General features: G+C 53.6%; 1 protein-coding gene across 4 annotated transcripts in view; it reads left to right on the forward strand.

Annotated features, from left to right (window-relative positions):
- EDAR (ectodysplasin A receptor) overlaps positions 1 to 23,828 on the forward strand; it is a 91,848-nt gene that overhangs the window by 56,399 nt on the left and 11,621 nt on the right. Inside the window, exons 1-9 of one of the 4 annotated variants that reach the window (XM_032351630.1) lie at positions 2,726 to 3,853; positions 4,145 to 4,213; positions 4,925 to 5,047; positions 5,832 to 6,013; positions 13,790 to 13,875; positions 19,860 to 19,946; positions 21,423 to 21,551; positions 21,667 to 21,741; positions 22,043 to 22,115. In XM_032351630.1, coding sequence (XP_032207521.1) covers positions 4,163 to 4,213; positions 4,925 to 5,047; positions 5,832 to 6,013; positions 13,790 to 13,875; positions 19,860 to 19,946; positions 21,423 to 21,551; positions 21,667 to 21,741; positions 22,043 to 22,115 — 806 coding nt within the window. In that variant the 5' untranslated portion in view covers positions 2,726 to 3,853; positions 4,145 to 4,162. Of the gene's footprint in view, positions 1 to 2,725; positions 3,854 to 4,126; positions 4,214 to 4,924; positions 5,048 to 5,831; positions 6,014 to 13,789; positions 13,876 to 19,859; positions 19,947 to 21,422; positions 21,552 to 21,666; positions 21,742 to 22,042; positions 22,116 to 23,828 lie in introns of those variants that run through there. The other 3 variants (XM_032351631.1, XM_032351629.1, XM_032351628.1) reach the window with 3 other exon arrangements.

Consider the following 23,828-nt stretch of genomic DNA (forward strand, 5'->3'; position numbering starts at 1 on the left):
TCTGGCACTGCAGTGGGAAGGTAAGCTTGCCACTCTGTCACTGCCTTGCCCAGCCTGTGCACAAGGCCCATGACAGCCCCTGGACTTCCTCTGACCTTGTGCTTACCCCTCTGGTCCAGCCGTGGCTTTGCCTCCAGCCACGTGGGGCCCCTTCCTCCTACTTTCTGGGAGACCTTTTTCCTACCTCTTTCCATGAAAACTCTTACCTGCCCTTCAAGACCTTTGTGAGACTTTGGCTGCCCTGATCTCCCCACGAATGGGTCAGGTGCTTCCAAAGGAGCAGGCCACCTGCCCACCATAGCTTCTTCCTAGTCAGTGGCCTCTGTGGGTAACTTCAGTCAGTGGCTGAAATGGCCCAACAGGACAAATCAGGCCCTTCCTGTCCTGCATACCACAGGCTGCCCCCGAGCTTCTTGGACTTCCAGGCCCAAAGCTATGGGTGACCGTCTGGCCCCCTCACTCCCCAGTCACCTGGAGGCCAGGAGGTGGGCCTCATTGTGTGAGTCCTCCACCTACAGCCCAGAATTGGCCCCGATTGGAAAGGCTTTGTAGTTTGGAATGCTATGAGAACGGCACCTCAGAGTTGATGTCTCAGCTGCATCCAACCCTCCAGGTTAACAGACCATAAGCTTCCTGAGGCCCGCACCTCTGCCAGCTACCCGGAACCTTGTGGTTTTGTGTTAAGCCCCAAGCTCTCCCTGGAGCACTTCGAACCAGGTGCCCAACCGCACTCCTCCCAGCCCCGGGTCTCCAGAGTCAGCCTCCTTGGTGTCAGCCCAAGTCTTGCCACAAAGTGAGGATGTTATAGGAAAGACCTGTGCGGTAAATGTCCAGCTGGAGCTGAGGTGGTAGTCACAGCAAGAGAGGCCAAGTTCAAGCTCAGGAATAGTCAGGCCTGCCTTCCTCTCCCACACGAGGTAGGGATTCGTCTTATGCCCATTTCATGAATAAGTTCTATATAACTGAGGCACTGAGTGGCTACACAGCATGTCAAGATGTGATTCAGCCCTTGCTCTGAATCACCACCCTTTTTTTGTCCTCTTTGGTTAGCGGCAGATCTGAGGCTGTGGGCTGAGGTCCCAGAGGGAGAGGAAGCGAAACATGCCAGTAATCCCAGCAGCACTCGTCCCTCCATGGGGGTCCACGGTTCCAGCCTGTTCTCCCCTGACCCTGACTGAGAGCTCATGCGGTGAGGGTGGGGGTGTGGTGAGGATTAAGCCAGAGTGGTGCCTGGTCAGGAGTCAGAGGTCCACAATCACCAGCTGTCGTTTTCATGGTTGTGTTGTTGTTCTAGGAGCAAATAGTACTGAGGAAGGAATGGTACAGTCCGTGGGAGGCAGGGGAAGCCGTGAACAAGGGCCGGGTGGGCCACGCTTTCCTGCAAACGGCTCACCTGGTCCCGGGTCTCTGTGCTGTCACAAAAATGGCCACAGGCACGAGGCTGCAAAGACTTGGCCATGAGACAAGGCAAGTGTCCTTCCCAGACTGGGGGGGGGGGGGTGGACTCCCCTGCAGCCCCCTGAACAGGGCGCCCGGCAGCTGGACAGCTGTGCGGGGAAGCCAGAGCCTTGTCTCCCTGCCACCTGCGTGTCTCCATCACTGTGGGAGTCTACGCTCAGCTACTTCCGTTGGTACCTCTGACAGCCCGCAGGCTAAGATACTGCCCTCCTCGGGGCACTGGGAATCCCCCAAGGAAAGACAAGCAAGAGGTGAATTCTGGGAGCAGCTTGGGCCCCCCTGCTCCCAGGCCAGGCTGGCTCCCGAGGGCAGAGCTGCATCTCCAGGTGAAGTCAGGCCTTGGAAATGAAACCCTAACCAGAGGCCTCCCCCACTTTCCTCCCCCAGCCCAATCACCTTCTTGGAGACCTGGTAGACATGCCAGAAATGCACCGGACCCCACAGACTTTGTTTCCCCTTTGTGTATTTTTTTTTTCTTTCCTGTCTTCTTGGGTTCACCTGGAAACCTCCTTAACGAGCCTCTCAATAAATGCTCCAGGTTGACACTAAGGTGCACCCAGCCCAGCCCTTTCTCTATGTTTACAGGGAAGCCCTCCCAGACTCAGCTATAATTAGAAGTCAATTAAATTAGAAACCCTTAGTATTGTTCTTGGAAGGCCTCCAGGGCTGCAGCTCTCCTGGGGAGGGCTTCTGGCCCCGCTGCCTGCACTGCACTCCTTTCTGCTACCCCCCATTCCGAAACAAGGGCCAGGCTGTCAGTCGGGCAGAGAGCAGGTTCTTTTATTTGTACGGTTCCCTTCCCCCTGGCGGGACTGCAGGTCAGGCCTCCCTCTTCCTCCCTCCCTGCCTGCCCCAGCTTGCTCCATTGCTAGAAGGAAAACACCCAGAAGTTCACCGCTGGGGTGGCTGGGTGCTTTAATCTTGCCTCAGTCCATTTAGTGTGTTTCAAACGTAAATGTAGCACTGAATTGCAAAATAGCAAGCATGCTAGCAGGGGAGAAAAAGCAGCTTTTGTATCTCTTCAAGAGTTATTGGAAACCTAACCCTTCCAAAGGCCCCCTGATGTTACTCTCACTGGTGAGAACATCTTCAAGGTAAGCAGGGGAAAGATCCAGGCCCCCAGGGCACTGCCCATTCCCCAGTGTCTCCAGTAGGTCCTCTGTCTCTGGAATCAGGCTCCGGACATCCTTCTCTGCCTGTTCTCAGAGCAATCAGATGCTTCCTCCCGAAGCGAAATGTCTTTACTACCTTTTTTTTCTGATCACAAAGTTCACCCATTCGCTTGTACATCATTCTGAAGCTAAGAACCTTATGGAAAGGGAGACTTCCCCATAACCCTCCTCGGTCCGTAGTCACCCCAACTCTGTTTCACCCCTGCCAAAAAAATCTTCGTTGAAAATTCAGTGGATATCACTCCAAGGGAGGAGGCCTGGATGGCTCAGTCAGGTAAGGGTGTGATTCCTGGATTCAGCTCAGGTCATGGTCTCATGGCTTATGGGAAGGAGCCCTGAGTCTCCACATTTCACAGGAATCTGCTTGGATATTCTCTCCCTCTGCCCCTTCTCTCTCTATGCCTTTCATAAATTAAAATAAATAAATAAATAAAATGCTTAAAAAAAAAAAAGATACTGTATTGAAGAACAAAGGTCAGGACTTTTCTCCAGAAACAAGAGTGAATTTCCCCATTCGTCAGGTCTCCTGCTTTGAACTATCCTCCACAGTCTTTTTTGTGTGGATTTGGGAATTATGAGTTTCCATGAGCAGACACGGCTCACCCAGATAGAGGGCTTAGAGGGTAAATGTTCTTGGGAAGTCTGACTCCTGTCTGAGTCCATAGTTTATTCTGGAAGTTTCCTCACACAACCCAGCCATTACAAGAGGGCATGCTATTTTGTCTGAAATTGTCAAAGCAAGACAGCAGTGAATCAGCAGTGGCCACTGACGGACGTAAGCCCTTCCATGAGCCCATCTCTTGTCTTTGTACAGGCAGGCTCCCAGGTAAGACTGCTTTTGGTTAGAAACATAGGCCTCCCATCCTCACGATGGAGAGGTGACAAACAATACCTCCTCCTTCAAATCAAGCACCTGAACACCTGGGCCATAATCACCCTCTGTCCATAAGTGGCTGTGTGGCCTTAGACAGGTCACTACACCCAATGGTCTTCCATTGTCTTGGCTATAAAATTAAGTGGTCGGACTCGTGCACTCTTAACCACTTTGACTACAGCCTCTTCTCAACAGAGAGAGGAAGAACCTGGAAGCAGGGCTGGCAGTGGAGTGCAATGGGGCCAGGCCAGACTCTGAGTCCTGGCACCGTCCCCCGGAGCAGGAGGACTGGGGCCTGCTGGGACCCCCACCTTTACACTCCGTGTAAGACCAGGCTTCTTCAGACTCGGTGCATGGGTGAACATTTGGTCACTGCCCTGTCTTCCATGATGGGCCCTCCATGCTCTCTGGTCTTTTCTCCCTGGGATGGGTGTGATCTTGTCAGGGCCACTGATGAAGTCAGCCCAAGGCCTCAGCTTAAAATCCACCTTTGCTTTTATGTTGTATTTGCTTCCGGCCCCGCTTTTGGGGAGACCCCTCATCCCCGGTGGGACATGGTGGCGGCCACCGGACTGAGGATGGGGGCTAGGCTGTGGCCAGGCCATGGAGGCCCCTGGGTGCTATGAAGTGTGTCTTACAGGCAAAGCAGTGGGAGCAGATGGCCTGCGTGGAAGGCTGCAAGCGTGTGCCGTGGCTCCCCATGCTGGTGGTAAGTGCACCCTCCCGCTGTGAGCACCCACAGCAACCCGGAGGAGGCCCGGGTGGGGGTGGGGGCGTTGGGGAGCTCCTCGGCCTGCCAGCCTACTGGAGGCTGGTTTCTCGGCCTCTTCTGTGTCAGTCTGCCCAGCTGTGCAGTGCGATGGAACCTGCTAGCAGCCCCTTCGCTGCGCTCTGCTGAGCAAGACCCCCTTCAGATTAGACTGCTTGGTCGCTCCCTTTCTAGGGTTCCACGTACAGAAAGGTCCTTAAATGCTTCTTTGTGTTGCAGCATACGCAACCCAACACCTGCTGGTGAGCACCACGCCTGTGGCTCCACCGCCAGGAGGGACCCAGGCTTCTTGCAGAGAAGGGGCTGCATGTGACAGAAATCCACTGTTCCAGAGGGTCTGGGAAGAGGGCCGCTTCCTCCATGACCTTGGGGAGGGTGGAAGCAAGAGTTGGTGGGTGAAAGGAGTTTGGAACAGGCCTTGAAGATGAGATGGAGTTTTGATGGAGGGGTGAGGGGAACCCGCAGTGAGGCCAGCTGGCAGGAAGCAGGGTAGCCTGCCCAGTGTAGTGGTTGCTGTTAGAGGGACCCGAGCCCCAGGGAACCCCACCCAGGCTCCTTCCCCTGCAGTACCTGCTCAGGGTGCTCCCCTGAGGAAGCGTGCGTGTCTCCAAGGAGGCACAGAGGCCGGAAAGACACCCTTTCTCATGGCAGGTGTCACTGCTGTGCTCGGCCAAAGCAGAGTACTCCAACTGCGGCGAGAACGAGTACTACAACCAGACCACGGGGCTGTGCCATGAGTGTCCGCAGTGTGGCCCAGGGGAGGAGCCCTACCTGGTAAGGCCCCTGCCAGCCACCCTGGGGCCCGGGCAGCTGTCCTCCATCACATGGCGGATGTCACTGGCGCATGTGTATGGCTCTATGTGTGGTCCCCAAACTAAATCAGGCTGGTTGCCTATGGGCCTCAGGCATCCCGATTAAAGGGTTTGAGCAGTAGTGAGCCCAGGAATGACGCATCCCTGACGCGAAAGAGACACAGAGTGACAGAGTGACAGAGAAAGCTGGCCATTGTGACAGATTTCTCAGGAGCTGTGTCCATTTATTTTAGAGGACAATCACTTGCCTATTGTACCTGGATCAGATGGGTTTCAGGGCGTCTGAAAAGGATGACTGATGTCCCGCAGTAGCGGCACACTGACTCCTGAGCGCAGCGTCTCCCTCTCCTATGGGAGAGGCTCAGCTTGGTGTTCAGCCTAGAGAAAGGCCCCCAGCTTCAGCGTTCAGGGTTGTCATGGAGAGCTGAGAATGTCAGAAGCCATGGGCTGTGTCACTGGCAGGGCAAACCTGGCCTGAATCTATTCAGGGAATCTATTCAGGGACCCCGGGAAGCGCAGCAACATCTGAAGCCCAGGAGCACTGGGGAAAGGAGCTCAGAGTTGGAGCACAGGGGGCTTGCAGTTAGGACAGGTCAGGAAACCAAAGCCCAGCAAGAGAAGCTTCTGGAAGCAACCAGTGTGCCCGGCGTGCCTGGTATGCCAGTGCCCCCAAAGACCGTAGGTCCAGTCACAGCAGATGTGGCTGGCATACTCACCTGTGTTCCTCTGTCCTGTTCCTTGGCCAGTCCTGCGGCTACGGCACCAAAGATGAGGACTATGGCTGCGTCCCCTGCCCAGCAGAGAAGTTCTCCAAAGGAGGCTACCAGATATGCAGGCGCCACAAGGACTGCGAGGGCTTCTTCCGGGCCACCGTGCTGACGCCGGGGGACATGGAGAATGATGCTGAGTGCGGGCCGTGTCTCCCTGGGTAAGCATGGCCACTGCTAGGCCTCCTCCCAGGATGCGTCCTGCAGAAAGGCCCGAATGTCCCATTGGCGAGGCCCCAGGGAATATGAACACCTCTGACCACAGCGTAGTATCACTCCCACTGGCTCTACAGGGGGCGGGTCCATAGGGAGAGGCACCTGTCCGGAGTCAGGAAGCATGGGGTCTGGGATGGCCAGTCCCGCCACCTAGAGGATGGGCAGCCCACCAGGCTCAGCTTCCATGTCTCGTAAGTGGATGTTAGTCAGAATCACAATAATATCTTCCCAACAACCCAAATCAAACAAATATGTTAAATACCTTAAGATAACACATGTGGAATTCTTTGAAGAAAAGAAAATTAATAAACTGTATAATACACTGTATAAATCCAGTGTTTTTTGGTATTCTGGAAAAATCTGAGGGTAAAAGCTATTAATAGGAATATGTGAATTGTTTGGTAGCTATAATTCCACCACAATTCCGTTATGTATCAAAAGTTTTCCCAAAAAAAGCAAAATGAAAATGTAGCTAGCTTGAAAGAAAGATAAACTCTTCCTTCTGACAGGCGGGACACATTACCAAGTTATGCCTGGAAGAGGGAAGCACAGGCTTGACACCAAGGATCTACCAAGCCTCGGCTCTTCTTGCTGCTGCCTCCCTCTAGTGGCCACACAGCGCAGTGCTTGCAAGGGCTACAGAAAAACAAAACCGTGGCAAAGGCTACAGTGTGGTAGTAGAGGTGGTAGATGTGGTAGAGGTGGTGGTGGTGGTATCGATGATGAAGGTAGTGATGGTGGTGATAGAGGTGGTGGTGGTGCTGGAGACAATGGTGATGATGGAAGCAGTGGAGGTGTTGATGATGGAGGTGGTGATGATAATAGAGGTAGTGATGATGGAGGTAGTGGTGGTGGTGATGGAGGTGATGGTGGTAACGATGGAGGCAGTGGTGGTGATGATCAAGGTGGTGATGTGATAATAGAGGTGCTGATGATGGAGGCAGTGGTGATGATGATGGAGGTGGTGATAGTGGTGATGGGAGCAGTTGTAGTGATGATGGAGGTGGTGATGGTGGTGATGGAGGTGATGGTGGTGTTGGAGACTGGTGATGATGGAAACAGTGGAGGTGTTGATGATGGAAGTGGTGATGGTGATGATGGAGGTGGTGATGATGGAGGTGATGGTAGTGATGATAGAGGTGCTGATGATGGAGGTGATGGTGGTGATGATGGAGGTGATGGTAGTGATGATGGGGGTGGTGGTGGTGACGATGGAGGCAGTGGTGGTGATGATCAAGGTGGTGATGGTGATGATAGAGGTACTGACGATGGAGGCAGTGGTGGCGATGATGGAGGTGATGTGGTGACATGGAGGCGGCAGTGGTGATGATGGAGGTGGTTGTGGTGATGATAGAGGTGCTGATGATGGAGGCAGTGATGGTGATGAGGGAGGAGATGGTGCTGATGATGGAGGTGGTGGTGGTGATGATGGAAGCAGTAGTAGTAATGACGGAGGTGCTGATGATGGAGGCAGTGGTGGTGATGATGGCAGTGGTGATAATAGAAGTGGTGGTGGTCATGGTAGTAGTGGCATTTTGAATAGCACACTATACTTTGAAAAAACCCATTTTGTGCACCATATCTTTCCAGATCACTGTACTGAATTAAGAAAAGAAAGAATGTAAGAAGGATATATTCAAATAAGAACACGAGGCATTAGTCTGTAAGAAAAAAGAAACACGAAGAAGGCAGAAAGACCCACCAACCTAAGAATAGATTGAAAGTGAATAACTCTTTAAAATGAGATCTTACAAATCTTAGTTCAGATTTGTTACAGAGAAGCATTGATTCCCATGGCTTCTTTCTGCTGGTGACCATCCCCCACCCCTACCTTCTCCAGTGTTCGATCTTCAGTTCAGAGCTTCCTCCAGAGCTACAGACCTGCATTTCCAGATATCTGCTTGACAACCCCATGTCAGTGTCCCTGACACAGCATGTGATTCAAACATATCGGTAAAATCAATAAAGAAAGCAGGGAACCTTGTTGTGGAGCCTTATTTTTCAATATGCCAAAAAAAAAAAAAAAAAAACAGATAGCTATACCTAGGGAAGATATTAGATGGTTCTCTTAAAGAATATGATAAAAATAAAAGTTCTGTAGCTGAAAGTCTTTAATTTGGTTGTTGACGTTATTGCATTAGTGCAGGCTTCACCAAAAAGAACATGTTAAAAGAAGCAGAAGCTAGGCATTCCCACCCAATGAATGGTACAAACATCCATTGAGAGACTCTGGTGCACAGGTGCTGTGCTTAAAGGAGAGAAATTCAGTGTTGTCTTCCCATTAAGTGGGTACTGAGAACCCGTGTGCTTCCTGAAACTTCATCATCACTTATTCTTATTGGTGCAGATGCATAATTCAGGAAAGAAAGGCAGAGTTTCATGGAGAAACTATAGGTATGCCAAGGAAAAGCGTGCACACATTGCCATGCTCACCTTGGAAAGCAAATAATCCTCTTTTAAAAATCCTCACTTATTTGAGAGCCCCTCAGTGTGAGGAGCTGACCTGACCATCACAGCCTAGCCTAACTGCTCCTGCATCTGCTTTAGTAAACTCGTGAGCCAAGAGCCTATCAGGTCAGCGCTTGTAAGGCCAAGAGGAAAGACATAGTTCCTCATTTCTGTGAGAGAGTGAGACAAGGAAATCAGTGACCCCAGCATCGTGCAGTGGATGCACATGGTGTTCTAGAAGTCCAGGAAGGACCCCTCCCTTAATGGTTAGGTAGGTGGGTCAGGAGGGGTCTCTGAAGACTTCTTAGGGTGACGTTGGGACGGTGGAGTTGGTCAGGCTAAGAACTAGGACAGAGCTCTCCAAGAGATTCAGGACAAAGCTCAAAGGGGCAAGCAACCTGGTGGGATGTGAAGATGAGGGTCCCTGTGGTGACATGGAAGGTGCAGCCATGGAGGTATGGAGAAACCAGTGAGGGGAGGTCGGGGCCAGAGAGAAAATGGCTCTGGAAAATGATGTGGAAGACACTGGTCTTTAGCTCGATGCTGAAGCGGGCCACCATGCAGACTTTAAACTGGGATAGGACACGATTGGGCAGTACCTTGGAACAATCTTCTTGGCAGCAGCGAGGAAAAATGTGCCGCATAGGGAAGACATGGAGCCCAGAGGCATTGTGAGAACTGGGGCCAGATGGGAGCCTTGGAAGTCAGAGGGAGAGGAAAAATTTGAGAGTTCACTAGAAGATAGATAGCACAGATTGGAGTTGCAGACCGAGGGCATTGGGGTTTCGGAGGAGGAGATCTTGAAGAGGAATCTCAGATGGCAGCCTTGGCCCGCTGTGAGGACATTGATGCCATTTGCTGGGAGGTGGGATACAGGAGGATTAGGATTAGTGGAGAGAAGGGGGAGGGAAGATGGAGGATGCATATGTGCATTTGAGGTGGTTGTAGCCTCCAGACCAAGGACTCTGACACATAGATGGATAAACAGGTATGAAGCTCAGGTCAGATCTGGAAGTCATCTCTGCATTAATGGCGTGGGAGCCACTGGTCCAGACAGGTTCCTCCAGTGAGGCAGCCTCACAGAGGGGGAGCATGGGTAGGTACTGAACAGAGGCTCATCCTCAACCTTGCCAGCTCTGACCCAGCCGCACAGCTGCAGCCCAGACCACGCATACATCCCACAGTGGTCTGGGAGATACAGCCATGATACTATTCCAGGTGATCTAAAAGGGGCAGCCATTATGAACTTGGAGCAACCTGTTTCATCCTTACCTCGATCCACAGGTACTTTCTCCCCAGAAAGCACAGCCCTGGGACCAGTGCAGGTGCCAGCGCTGTCACGAGAAGGGCTGTTCTGTGGCGGTGAATACAATTTCTTTGGCCCTCGTACATTTCCCAGAAAGAGGATGGCCAGTGGTTGTGCGTGCCCTGCCTCTAGAAGGCTTCAAAAGATAACTGTGTAGAATTAGTGGGGAAGCTGACATCTATACTCTACTCTTAAATGGGTGTTCCCAGCTCTGAAGTCTTGAGTAACTCCCTCCCTGCTCCACAAGAAGAGCGACCCGCTTCTTCCACACCTTGTCTCGGCCCCCAGCACCCCCGCAGAGTGGGTGAGGAGACACATCTGGACTTGCATAGCAGTGTGTCCTCACATTGCTCCACGATGTGAAGGTGTAGCTGGTTTCCGGTTTGACCTTGTCACCCCCAGCCCCCGAGGCCACTGCCACAAAAGGCCCCTGCTGTACCTCTCGTCCCCCAGCCTCCTCCTACAGGCTCTGTGGAGTTCGGTGCATGTCAGGGGAGGGCCATAGGGCCTCCCACCTCCTGGTACCTGCCCTAGGTCTAGGGAACAAGTAAAGCTCTCATGCCATGTTACAGGGGAGGAGTAAAGGAGTTTTAGTAAGCTGGTGTTGGTGGCCCGGTGAAAGGCTGTTTTCATTCCTAGTCCGCATGCCTGCCAGGCTGCAGCGCAGGCCTCCTCAGAGCTGCCTTCCTAAGGCCACAGGTTGCCTTGGCCCTGGCCCCCTTGTGGTTTGGCAGGCACGCTCTCCCTCTCCTTTGCCCTCTGTGCTGTGCACCATTGTGTGGCTCAGAGGCTGGCAGAACAATGAGCTTTCCTGTGGAGAAGGCTGCGTGGGAGGACCAGGAACAAAAACAGGAGAAGAGGAAGACAGCTAAGGCTGGATTTCGTAGCCTGTCTCTGCCCCCTACCTGGGCATCAGCTTACCCAGGCTGGCTACGGCCCATCTCACCTTCTGCTGGCCGGCTTCCACCTCACGTCTACTCCCATCAGATGAGGCATTGTGGGGAAATTGGAGGACCAATCAAAGACACAGGTCTACATACCACATTGTGTGGGAAGACAGAGCATCCGATGGCTCAGTGGCATCCACGACAAGCTTAGGAAAGGAAGTGTTTGGAGGAAATCTATATATCTATTGACATGGAGGAAGTCAGTCCCTTCATAGAAGATTATAGAGGTCCCATTTATCTTTTTTTAAGATTTTATTTTTTTATTTGAGAGAGAGAGAGAATGAGCAGGGCAGAGGCAGAGGGAGAAGACGAAGCAGACTCCCCGCTGAGAAGGAAGCCCAACATGGGGCTCGAGCCAAGGACCCCAGAATCATGACCTGAGCCAAAGGCAACTGCTTAACTGAGCCACCCAGGTGCCCCTAAAGGCCCCATTTAAACTGAGTATTATCTTCGTCTACTTACCTTAATCAACCTTTGAGGAAAAAAACAAGAAAGAAAAAGAAAAGGAAAAAAAAACTAAGAAAAGTCTAAACATAGATGGAAGTATAGGAAATTAAGCCTCTACAAAAGGACGGGGGAACCCAATACTCTTTGTCAGGGCCACAGACCCTGAATGAACGCCCAGCTTCAAGCTGTTGGGAATGGGTCAGAAGGAGGCCCCCAAACAATTATTCTACACGCCCGCTCAGCTAGGATGAGAGATTTGGGTGTAAGTTGCAGCAAGAGTTGCTGAGGCTCTTCCTGAAAAGGAAGCACTCACAGCACAGCAGACCATGCCAGGAAGTGTGTGAGGTAGTCAACACCCCGACTCCAGCAGTGCGATCCCACAATGGCGGCCTGGAGCCAACTTACTTTTTTTTAAATGGATAGTCCCGGTATTTTGTTTCTTGGCCAAGTTATTTAATACGTCACACAGCTTGGTCCGGACACACGGTCAGGACGGGAGGCCTGCTGTTGAGAGGCCCCTGGGAGTCAGGCAGAGCCACTTGGGAGCGAGAAGGAGCCCTGTGCTGACAAGGGGCAGCAGACCGGACCCCCCAGCAAGGGTGGACCAAGGCCTCCCTGGAGCCCAAGGGGAGCTGTCCTGAGCCGGCTGTGCCCCGCCCACTGGGGGGCTGTGGCTCTTCATCTAAGACTGAGCTCAGCCCCTGGGGCTCAGAATTCTGAGGTTCTGGTTTTTTAAAAGGGAGGAAAGAGGCACAGAACTCCCTCAGGGCTCTTGTCAGTCTGTGAACTTTGAACTTCCATGGAGAAGAATTTCGTCTCATTCATTTACTTTTCCAACCGATGTTGGCCTGAAACTGTCCCTCCTCAGTACCCAGCACAGAGGCCAGGAGGACAGCGATGAATGAGTCTGGCCCTGAGGGCCTCCCTGGTCAGGCACGGAGACAGTCCTGACCTGGCAGCAGACTGTGCTGGAGGTGGGGGGATGTGGCTCAGGGTCCCCCAGTGCCAGCACTGGGTCTGGATGTCAGACATCTGGCAGCTGACCTGGATCCTGTCACCCTTGTGAGGCCACACACAGACAGAGGCCGCCTCCTAGGAGCAGATGCGCCAAGGCCCCATGGTTGCTTCCTGCGTCCCAGGCCCAGATGGCTTCTGGAGGGTGGCAGCATGTGTGTTTGAGAGAGGCTTTTTCCAGAAGGCTTAACTGGAAAACTGGCTGTTGTGGCTTCTCTGAGGGGTGTTTTGAGATTGGTTAATTAATGTTTACGAGATACACAGGGATCTGAGGATAAAAGGCCCTGAGGAAGGGCAGGCAATTATGATCATAATGTTATTGGTAATGGTCCAGCTTATGGCGGCTGGAGTCCAAAGACAGCCCCCAGTCCCGCACCCCTGTCAGGCTGACACTCCCCCGCCATCAGCGGGGGCCTGAGTGTGCACGGCTAGTAAAAAAGAGGTTAAAAACCAACCATGGAAAAATCCAGTAGTGCAGAGGGATTTTTCATCTCTTGAATTGTAATGAGGGAAAACTTTGGCACCAGCTCATGTTACTTAATCGACCTCTCATGATGTGATAAATGGCTCCATGATCATCGCCGAATGTGTGTTTATGGAAAGCAGGCACGCGCCAAGAGAAGTGCCAAAGTCTGAGGGTGGAAAGGAGCCAGAGCTGTGAGCGCCGGAAGCGAGGATGGCTGGGTCGACAGGGTCGCAGGTCCCATAGGGAGCTCTGACCCAGGGTGCAGAGCCCGGCAGGGAGGGCATCCTGAGGGTGAGCACGGTCACTGCGGCTGCCACATTGATGCCACATCTTTCGAGTTTCCCAGTGTCAGTGGGGGGAAAGGACTTCACTGTCTTACTGGGGATGATCTGTCCTCTTCCTTCCTTCCTTCACACTCCAGCCCCGGCCTGAGCGCTTGCCCTCGGGCCAAGGAGTGTCAGTCATGGCCTGGTTGTAAGCCAGGCCACTCCGAAGGCCTTCTGTGCTGACCTCTCGAGATGCTGCTGCTGTCCTTCTGTCCACTGCGGGCCCCCTCTGTCCAAACTCAGCAGGCCTGCAAGAGGTCCGGAAAGTGCCCGTGTCTGAGGGGCTCAGAGATGCATTCACCAGTAATCCCACCAGGCTAAATGCTATGAGATGGGCACTTGCTGGATTGAGGGTCCTCCTCCTACAGGGGGTTCTGGCTCGCTGTCTGGGACACCCAGAGAGCTAATTGGGGTCTACTGGCAGATACCCCAGTGACCAATGGTGGGGACAGGATGATCACTCACACTCTGAGCAAATCCATCAGTGAAAAGAGCCAAACAGGAGAGGAGACGGAAAGGCCCAACGTGGCCCAAATATTGGAAAAAGAATGTTTTATTTCAAGTCATACCAAAAACTCCTGAGGAAGCTCAGTGGTAAAAATGGGCTGCTGGCTCTGAGGGCTCCTGATTCCCAAGGTATATGTCTCATTTCTGACTTTGGTGATGCTAGGATCATGCCTGAATCATGGGCATGCCAAGTGGTCAGTGATTGCCTATAGTGACACCAGGCTCAGCTGTCTGCTTTGTCTTGTCTCTCCTTCCTGCAGCTACTACATGTTGGAAAACAGACCCAGGAACATCTATGGCATGGTCTGCTACTCCTGCCTCTTGGCACCCCCCAACACCAAGGAATGTGAGTGCTTTTATCCTGCCATCAGAACTGTACTGCTTCTACACTGTATCTCTCATTACCCGGGGAGGGAGAAGAAAACCAGTCCCAGCACCTGGACAGATGAACTACAGTGAGGGCAAGACCAGGAATGCTCCGTGGACTGGTCAGCCGGGCGTAGGTCCCTGAAGGGAGGTTTGCTATAGCATGAGACTTAGGTCAGTCAGTCACCTGCCACCTGGAACGAGTTTTCTCATCTGTGACACGGGGACACAAAAATCTGAACCCCCCTCTCATGCAATTATTGGAAAAACCAATGAGATCACAGTTGCTGAGGTGTTTTGCCACGTCCTGCAAAGCACTAGATGATCCTAAGTTCTCATACATGTATTTTCAAAGCAGGTAAGGCCAAGGGAAAGGTGAGGAGTGGTCACAGTGAATGCACCAGATTCCACGAAGCCCACGTGAGCAGTGAGGCTCACGAGTTCTGAGGCCAGCTGTGGGCTGGTGCTTTCCTGTTTTCCTTCTGGTTAGTCCTCACTGCATGTCTCTGTGAGGAAGGAGCTCTGCTCCGGAGAATGTAGTGTGTGGCCGCTTGGAGCTGTGATCTGGAGAGACACCATGGAGCTGGGTGGGTGGACAGCTGTCCCTGGCCGCAGGAGCCCTTCCTTGCTCTCCTCCAGCCCCACCCTCACTGTCAGGGGTGCACCCCCTCTTTCCTAGGTTGCTTCAGCAGATGCCCCGGCAGTCATGGATTTGTGTGTCTTTAAAGTGGAGCTTTATACCCAGCCACATGCTCATTAATTCACAAATTAGAGGAGGCCCAAGGGCTCCAGGCTGCCAGCAGATCCTGTGTTGAAGTCAGCTGCCACACCACGGTCTCCTGCTAAGGAATCCTGACCAATTCAATACCAGATAGTTCTGGGATGAATGGAGCCCTCACCAAGATGTCAGGCACTGCCCACCCATGTTGAAAAGGCCCTCGGCCTGTGGAACCTGGAACACAGCTCACAACGCAGGGTTTGTCCCTATGCGAGACTTCCATAACCACCTGGCCAGCTGGAAGGTCACCTCCCTCCTCACGCCATCTGACAGCGGGGTCCATCACATGGAGAGAGACCTAAGCCCCTGAGCCCTGGACACTTCAAGGAGTGCATCCCTGCCCTAACTTCACCCTTGAATTGCGTAACTGAAAACCAGCTCCCAGTAAGGCCTCACAGCAGGTTTGTAGCAATCATCCCCGAAAGGGGCCAGCAAAACCACTGAAACCTAGAGTCAGGGTGCAACCAACCAGACCTCTGTGTGTCCGTGTGGGATATGGGGAGAGGCAACGGGCTAGGTCTTGACAGGTGACTTGGTGCACGGAGCCCCATCTGGGTAAGGGCCTCAAGTGTGGACATGAGGGTTATCCTCTCCAGCTCTGGGCTCTGCACCCCTTTGCCCCATCCTCAGTCCAGGGACCTTTTGACCCCAAACCCCTGCTCAGGAGCAGCAGATGGAACCAGAAAATCTGGTTGTGACTATAGCCTCCATGAAAACCTTGGGACTCAAACTCCCAGGCCTGCCCCTGACAAGGTCACCCCAGGAAAACCAGGAACTCAGGGAATCCTCATGCATCAGACCCTGATGTCGTCAGCTGGCTGCCCGAGCCCCACCAGGCACTGTCCTTCTTGAGCCTGCAGTCAGTGGCCAAGAGCGCCTTGGCGTCCAACCTGAGACACTTCCCCTGGTTTTGATGTGATGTCCCTGGGCCCTTGCTGCACGAAGCTATGTTGAGTCAGTGAGTACTGGACTGTGCAAACCCATGGTCAGAGAAGATGGCACAGACCTGGGGAAAGCGTGCGCTGCGTGCATTACATCTGGAGCAGCCAGGGACAACGGGCAGCTCCCAAGAAGACACCTGTGCAGGGGGAACCCCGCGTGCCCTGGTCGGGAGCTCCTCAGCACAGATAGCTGGCCAGGTGCTGCTTCCTGGAGGGCTGCTCCCCTCTTTCTCTGTGTGGCAAGTGCTCTCCCGTCTTGGAGTAAGAGCAGGTTCAGCACATGGCTCTGTGAAGTGTCGGGCCATGGGGCCATTGGTTACGAACTTTGGACCCGTGGTCATACCTGATGGAAACAGAAGTTATTGGAAGTTGCTCCAGAGCCTGGTACTCAGGGGACTCTAAAACACCTTGCAAGCCACAATCCCTCTGTCTGTTTCCTCTCCTGGACCATTGAGAAAATACCAATAGGGCTGACACAGCCACGCCCCAAATGCTTAGAGTATTGATACCACAAAGCGCATGTAAAGGAGGACTCTTCTCTAAACCACCAGAGCCCAACAGGAAGGCCCCCAGATGCCTGGGGCACCCCCAGAGTGCTGAAGAGCCTTGAGAGAAAGGCTTCCCCATCTCCCTTGCTTGTGACTTGCCCATCAGGAGAGCGTAGGGCTTCCTTCCACACACCGCAGTGACCGCAGCCACTTCCATCACACCACTGTGTGTCCTGGCAAATCAGCACCAGATGGAAGAGAGAGAAGAAGCCCTTCGGTTATTTTTCAGTGAAGTCGAAGAGCGACATCCCCTTGGTGAAACAGCACTGTCTGGCTTTCTTTCTTTCCTGAGAAATGAAGTCACGAGAACTCATGCCAGAAAGCTGGCATGGAAGGGATCCGTGTTGTAATGACACAGGAATGGCCTGGGGTCATAGCAAGGAAGAGATGGTGTGCTTTCAGATTTGGATTTCGTAGCTCTTGGGAAAGTTACTTAATTTTGTGCCTCAGTTTCCCCATCCTGGGATGGCACGTCACCTGCTGCCACAGTGCCACACATGGCACTTAGGGAGCAGGAGGCAGGTCCCCAGCCTGGTGGGTGGGCATGGCTCCAGCCCAGGCCTCCCAGGCCCCCTCAGGCCACACATGCTGTCCTCCATCTGCTCTCCTGGGACCCCACTGGCAGAAGCCCTCCCTCACAGAGTGTTGTAGGGACCAGCACGGCAGTTCACTTGTCCCATCGTCATCATTTTTATGAACACTCCTCTTAATTTTTATTTTGACACCAAGCCCTGTGCCAGGCCCAAGATGGACTCACCTTTTGGAAAAGTCTGCTCAGGAAAGCAGATGCCGTCGTGCGATGCCCAACAGCAATGTCACTCAAATGTGAAGCCTTCATGTCCCCAAAGACCAGCGGTCAGCTGTTTCTAACACACTGTTTCTCCAACTTGAGTGCATACACCTGTCACCAGGGTCCTGTTAAAAAAAAAAAAAAAAAAAAAAAAAGATCCTGACACAGCAGGTCTGGGGTGGATTCCCAGGCTGTATTTCCAGCAAACTGCAGGGAATCTCACTTGGAGCAGCCAGGTTCCAACAGCTCTGCCCATTGTTCCAGGATCCGCCACTGGGGGGCGCTAGGCCGACGCAGCAGCCGGGGGACACCCTCGCCAACGACTCTTAAGAATCAATAAATCACTCCTGAAAATCCAGTCTGCTTGCCCCCTGCAGAGAATCCCAGCAGTTTTTAAGACATACAACATATTTATAAACTGTGTGGATTAACAAACCTCAAAGGCCCCGTAAATCCTGTCATCGCACTGAATGCAAGCATTACTGCGTTAAGCCACATGCTTATAGCTCTCAAAGTCCTCTTGAGGAAGGTGGATGAACACTGCCGGGGGCCCCAGCTCCTGCACCGACTGTCCCAAGTCAGTGCTGGCCCGAGGACACCAGTGAGCCGGGTGGAGTCAGGCCCCACTGACTTTCGTTTTAAGGTAGCCTGGTGTGGAAATCCATGCCGATTTTCCAGGACCACAGTTTCCACCAACCCTCCCTCACTCCTCTCCTAAAGGACCTTCCCTCTGCTTGCTCAAAGCTAGGCTCCAGTGGGAGCATTATGCAGGGAAAGATGGATCGGGAGTGGACCACCCAGGGGAAACAACAACTGAAGGACACTTCCATCTAATCCTCTGTTCCAAGGAGACCAAATGAACCCAAAACACATAGCACATATCGGAGTGCAGGGGGAGAGGAATGTCCAGACACCAAATACTCATTAGACTAGAGCGGGGGAACTTGCCATGCAGGGACCTGGTGGCTGTGGCATGCTGTCCTGGAGGCACCTGCCCAGATAGATAGACCACTGTCTTCCCGCCCATCCTCCCCCTCCCTCTGGGATGTGCTCAGAACAGAACGTTCTCCTGGTCGGCTCAGGGATCATGGAACAGCCGCGCACACCCCACCCAGCACCTGCAGCCCAGGGCTGTTCAGTTGACCCTGGCTGGAGCTCAATTAGGGGAACGTCTAGTACACCTGTGGACGTGCTCCGGCCTGTATGCGGTGTTTGCTGCCATGGGAGCAGCCCTGCCAGCCGGCGCAAAGGCATCTCTCGAAGTCTGCGTGCAGCCGGGCTGTTCTCATTGTTCCTCCCTGGACCACAGGCCTGGGCACATGTGTGTCCCCAAGCCCAGCCCCTGTCACCCAGCCTTGGCCAGCAAGCCCTGGCAGAAAGGGATAAGAAGAGACAAAGATGACAAATCCACAAAGAGAGCCCACGGGTATTTTTTTTTCCCCTGAGGAATAGCTTAAGCTCCCTTCAGTCCCTTACCAAACCGATAGATTAGCTTTGTTTTCAGTGTCATGTTTTCTTTTAAAAAGGAAAGCAGGTTCTGCTTGAAGCCATGCCCCATGTCGCTTCTAGCACTTGACTGGATGCCATTGAAACCTCCCGTCCCACACTGGAGGGGAGCCTCGTGGTCTGCACTGAGAGCTGTCATGACTTTAGGGATTGGGGGGCAGGAGAAAGCTTTGATCTGTCCTCCAGAAAGGCAAAGGAACATCTCTAAGCTCTGGACACCAGCAAGGCCCCTCCCAGGGAACCGCAGGCACAGAAAGGCCCAGTAGAGGAAGCAGAATAGCCCCTTCCAACTGTCATCAGCAGCGTTCCTGCTTCAGACACCCTCCCACTCCCATGTCCCATTGTCCGGCTTCCCATGGCCTCAGAGGGCAGCCACTAAAGGAAGAAGGGGTGTGGCCATGGGCCTGAGAGCTGGTGGGGGGCCTGGGCTAGGATGGGCGGCCTCTGTTCTGAGCAGGTCAGCTCTGCAGTCTGCGTTCATTCAAGGGCTGCCCGTGCTGGTGAGCACTCTTGTCCCGCGGGCAGGCCTGCTGCTTCCAAACCCCTTGCACCCCTCAGCATGCCTCTCTTATGGTGGGAGGGCTAAGAAGTGAGCCCAGAGACCAGTAGTTGAGAAAGAAGGAAAGAAGCAGGAGCCACAGAACTCATGGTGCCCTGCAGGAGGCAGAGACCACCCTGTTCACTGTGCAGTGGTCTGTGCCCGCCAGCATCTACACCTGAGGCAGCCCCGCAGGAAGAGAGACCCGCTGAAGGACCCAAGGCCAGGACCTCCAGATAAGCTGGGTCCCTGGGCTCCGGAAGCAGCAAATCCCCAGAGAGGAGACGCCTCTGCTCTTAAACTGTTTGGTCACAAGTCTTTACAAAAATTAATCACAGGAAAATCCTAAAGGAAAACATACCAAATTGTAATCTCAGGTGGTAATGCTGTCAGTGATTCCTATTTTCTCCTGAGTTTTAATGATGACACATATTACTTTTATAACTAGAAAGGAGATTAAAAATGCACTCCTGTTTTACATAGCTGAAGAAATTTCTCAAGTATTATTTTCCTCTTACCCTTTTGTATATATACGGACTCTTCTCATCTCTGTAGATGGCATATATTTTACTTTCATTCATAGAAAAGTGAAGTTGGTGAGACACCACTGTTTAGTCTTAGCAGATTTACTTATGTGTCTTCTTCCTGAAGAATAACCCTTGGGAGGTCCAAGTGCTCATTAAAGATTATGACACACGCTAAGAAATGAACACGTTCCCTGTCCGCCGACCCCGCTGCAACACCCATGTAATCTAGAATTCTAGATCTCCCGGATCTGCGGCCACACCTTGCTTTCCATCCTCGAAGGTGGGGTCTGTCCAGGTCATCCTGGGGAACACGCAGTGACTGGGTTTCCCTTGCAGGTGGAGGCGCCAGCCCCGGAGTCTCGGCCAACTTCCCCAGCACCTCCGGCAGCAGCACCCTGTCTCCTTTCCAGCATGCCCACAAAGGTACGGATAGTGCTTCTTCAGGTAGCCAGCTACAAATAAGGGGCTAAAATGAACGCAAAGTGGGAGCCTGCAACGGCACTGGGGCTCCTCGGTGCCCCCAGGAGTGGGAAGTCGGTCTGCAAGGACGGGAATCCATCTCTCCGTGGGCGCCCTGGGCCCCTTAGAACACACTGGCAAGAAAGGCACACCTAGAGGGGCGGGGTGGCGCTCCGGGGAAGGGTGCCTGGGTGGCAAAGAACGAGCTTCCTGGCCGTGGCTGGGCCTGATGGCAGCAGCCATTCTGTTGCTGGCTTTCAGATCAACCTGCAGAGCCCAGCACTTGCATATGCGTTACCAAGAACTACATTTTGCTCTCCAATCCCTTAGGGATGGAAAGGCTTTGAGGAGGGAGGAGGCCCCTGAGGCTGGTCCCTCCTGCTGTCTCACGCTGCTCCTTTCTACCATCTGGCAGTTTCAGTGCCATCCATTATTTAAGCCTATTTAAGGCCCAGGTCGCCGTGAGGTTCGCCCACCCAAACCTGGCCCTCCTGCACATTCGCAGAGCATCAGAGCAAGAAGACTTGGCCAGGATATAGGACTCTTATTTCCACCAGGCCCCCGGTTGGGGGCAGGGAACAGCACACAACACAGCGAATATTAAATCATTTATAGCATCCATTCCTGGGGTCCAAACAGTGAATTCTTGCAGGCACACCCCGCCCGGGAAGACAGGCACGGAAACCAGCAGCACCGGGCCTACGAGCCCTGGCACCTCTTTACAAAACAGCCGCTGCCTCCTTCAGGGGGTCCCTGGTGCTTTAGATCTTGTCCCTTCCCTGTGGAAATGGTGGGTCACCTGGGTCCTGCCTCATGAGGACCAGAATCCTGTTTATTTCAGAGAACGAGTGTCAGGGTATTGCACGTGTTGACAGCAGGGATTATGGGGGAAACCAATGAGAGCCCCCTGGGGAAGGGCACCCAGTGGTGGGGGTGACAGAACAGGGGAAGAGCTGCGGCAGCGCCTGCCCCACCTTTGCCCTGGGAGGCTGATTATTGACACTTAGGCTGAAATCGCGTGAGACACAGGATAGCATCAAGCCAAGGTTTGAATCTCTGGCCCTCAGAGGCGACTTCTGCTTGGATGGGACTAACTGTCTTCAGGACACGTGCTCGTGGGCTGCTTCCTCTCTACATCCCAACCCACCCCGGGCTCCCAAAGTAGTAGCACCAAGAGTAAGCACCTCAGGAACAACCGAGCAAACCCGAAGCCCGGCGTTCCAGATGCGTCATCATCAGCCTCAGTTAAGACCAGCCAGGGTTCCGGAAACGGTAGCCAAGGCAAACCTGAGGCTGAGCAAGCATTTGGGATTCTGAGGGTCTCCCAGACGCGTCCCCTGCCTTAGGCACTGCAGTCTTCTTGGAGGGCGGACTCTGTGGGCCTCAGGGGCGCCTGTAGGGAGTCCTGAGCTCTGTGTTGCCCTCTCTCCCTGCCTCCAGCAGAGCTCTCAGGCCAAGGGCACCTGGCCACCGCCCTGATTATTGCCATGTCCACCATCTTCATCATGGCCATAGCCATTGTGCTCATCATCATGTTCTACATCATGAAGACGAAGCCTTCTGCTCCAGGTGACTGGTCCCCGATGCCCCCACTCCCTCCCCGCACACCCTTGCTCTCTGACGGTTCTGCCAGCTTACCCAGTCCACAAGCCAGACTCCTCACACCTTCCCTTTCTCCAACCAGCCTGCTGCACCAGCCACCCAGTGAAGAGCGTGGAAGCCCAAGTGAGCAAGGAAGAGGAGAAGAAAGAGGCCCAAGGTCTGCAAACCGAACCTCCAAAGCACGGGTGTCCATCTAGGGTGGAGGTTGTGTGCCCTCCTTCCCCACGCCCCGAGAAGCCTGGCCTCCCAGCTGCTGGCACTCTCATGCCACCTAGAACACGGCTACAGGGAGAGGCGTCGGGGCCCCCACGTCACGCTTAGCCCTGGGGATGGTGTGGCTTAGTCACTGGGAAGGCCTGCTAAGGAGGAAGTGAAGGGGAGCAGGGACGGATGAGCTGAGAGCCAGGGGCTGACTCCAGTTCCCACCCCCACCCCCCAATCTTTTCATTTGCCTGCAGACAGTGTGGTGATTTTCTCCGAGAAGGACGAATTTGAGAAGCTGACGACAGCTCCAGTAAAGACTGCCAAGAGGTAAGTCAAGCCAAAGCAGCCCCTCATCATGGGGTGGGGCAGCCTCCACCCCCAGGTCAGGTCAGGGATCCTCCTGGGGTCCTGAGCAGAAAGGGGAGTAGGCATGCCAGATGGGGAGCATCCCAAGAAGCCTGGCCACTGGCCTGGAGGCTCCAGAGGGAGCAGGGCCCTGGGACCAGCAAGGCAGGAGAGTACCAGGCCTCAGGGCCGCCTCTGACCTGCAGCAGGGGCCAGGCAGTGTGAGGGGCAGTTGGTCAACACCTTGCTTCGGGGCCAGCTGCCTGCCGCCTGCTGCTCCGGCCTTCCTCTTCAACACCCACTTTCTGACCCAAAGCTAGAGAGTGCCCCCTTCTTCTCCAGCAGCCCACCATGGCCAACAAAAACACTGGTGTCACTAGTGCTAAAGCCAGAACTGGTGTCCCTAAACCCCGAACAGCGCTGGTGATGATGATGGCTAATGGACATCCGGGACTGATTGCCCACTGGGTGCCATGCTAAGTCTGGGAGCGCCCCACGTGCAAGGTCTTCTTATCACCCTGATCTGTGGGAAGCTGAAGTTTAGAAGCTGTCACGTTTCTGAGCACATCCAGGAGCAGCAGGGCCAGGGGACCAGTCCAGTCCGTCTGGCCCCACAGCCCATATTGTGCACACTCCAGACCAACCATTAACACTTGTGAAGTAAGGCCTCTTAAGGAAGAACTGGGACATGTGAGATTTTTTCCATATTTACCACACATTAGGATGTAGAATCAGCACTGGCTTTAATATCCAGGGTAGAGGAAAGTCAACTTTTCCTTTGCCCCCTTAGATGGTCATTTAGACTCTGTCCTGCTTAGGTTCCACAAATCCACCCCATGGTGTTGGTCCCCTGTCTCACCTCTTGCCCAGAGGCCATGCGGAGCCCCAAACTAATTACAGAAAGAGCAGAGGAGCACTGTCTCCTGGCCTGGCCTCTGGCCTGGGACCTTCCCGAGGTGGGTGGACTCCTGCAAAGCCTTTCGTTTGTAGGAAGGGTCCTGAATCCAGGGTTCGTGGAGAGCTTTGGCATTCACTGAGCACTTCCAAAGTTGTTACCTCATTTAGAAAACTCCAGCATCTCTCAAGACCCCTGACGCAAGGGCAGGAAGCAGACTTAAATCATGAAATCTGGGCATGCTGGGAAAGAAAAGAAAAAAGAAAAAGAAAGTGTGGATCCCCCTGGGCAATCCCTTAGGTGAGGTCACTTCCTGTGAGTGTTTCTGTTCCCACCAACTCCGTTTCCAAGCCCCAGGCTGGGCCAGGCTGGGCCAGGCTGGGCCAGACTGCAGGGGATGGCTCTGCAGTGTGCCTCCCCGGGACGAGGCTCTCCTCCACCCTCCCGGCTGCCCAGCCTCGTGTTGTGGCAGCCTCTCCCCTTCTGGGTTCCAGCCTTTGCTCATTCTCAAAAGTAGGAGAGAAGAGTACCCAAAGGGCAGGGATGTATCCATAGGTCTTAAGTGTCGCCTAAGGACTGGGGGAAAGGGGGACTTGGAAGAATGTTTGGAAAAATAATACTTGTTTCATATGTAAATATCAAATAAAAATGAAAACAGGACAGTCACTCTGTAAAAGACAAGGCACAGAGATCCTGTCCTCTCTGTTTGCTCTCGGGCCTTAGCGGAAGGACCCGGGGCTGTCAGTAGTCTCTGGGGACAACTGTGCTTTTGTTCCTAGCCTGCTGTCGGGTGGGGCAGC

Source organism: Mustela erminea, chromosome 7, assembly GCF_009829155.1.
Source record: "Mustela erminea isolate mMusErm1 chromosome 7, mMusErm1.Pri, whole genome shotgun sequence".
NCBI classification, from domain to species: Eukaryota; Metazoa; Chordata; class Mammalia; order Carnivora; family Mustelidae; genus Mustela; species Mustela erminea.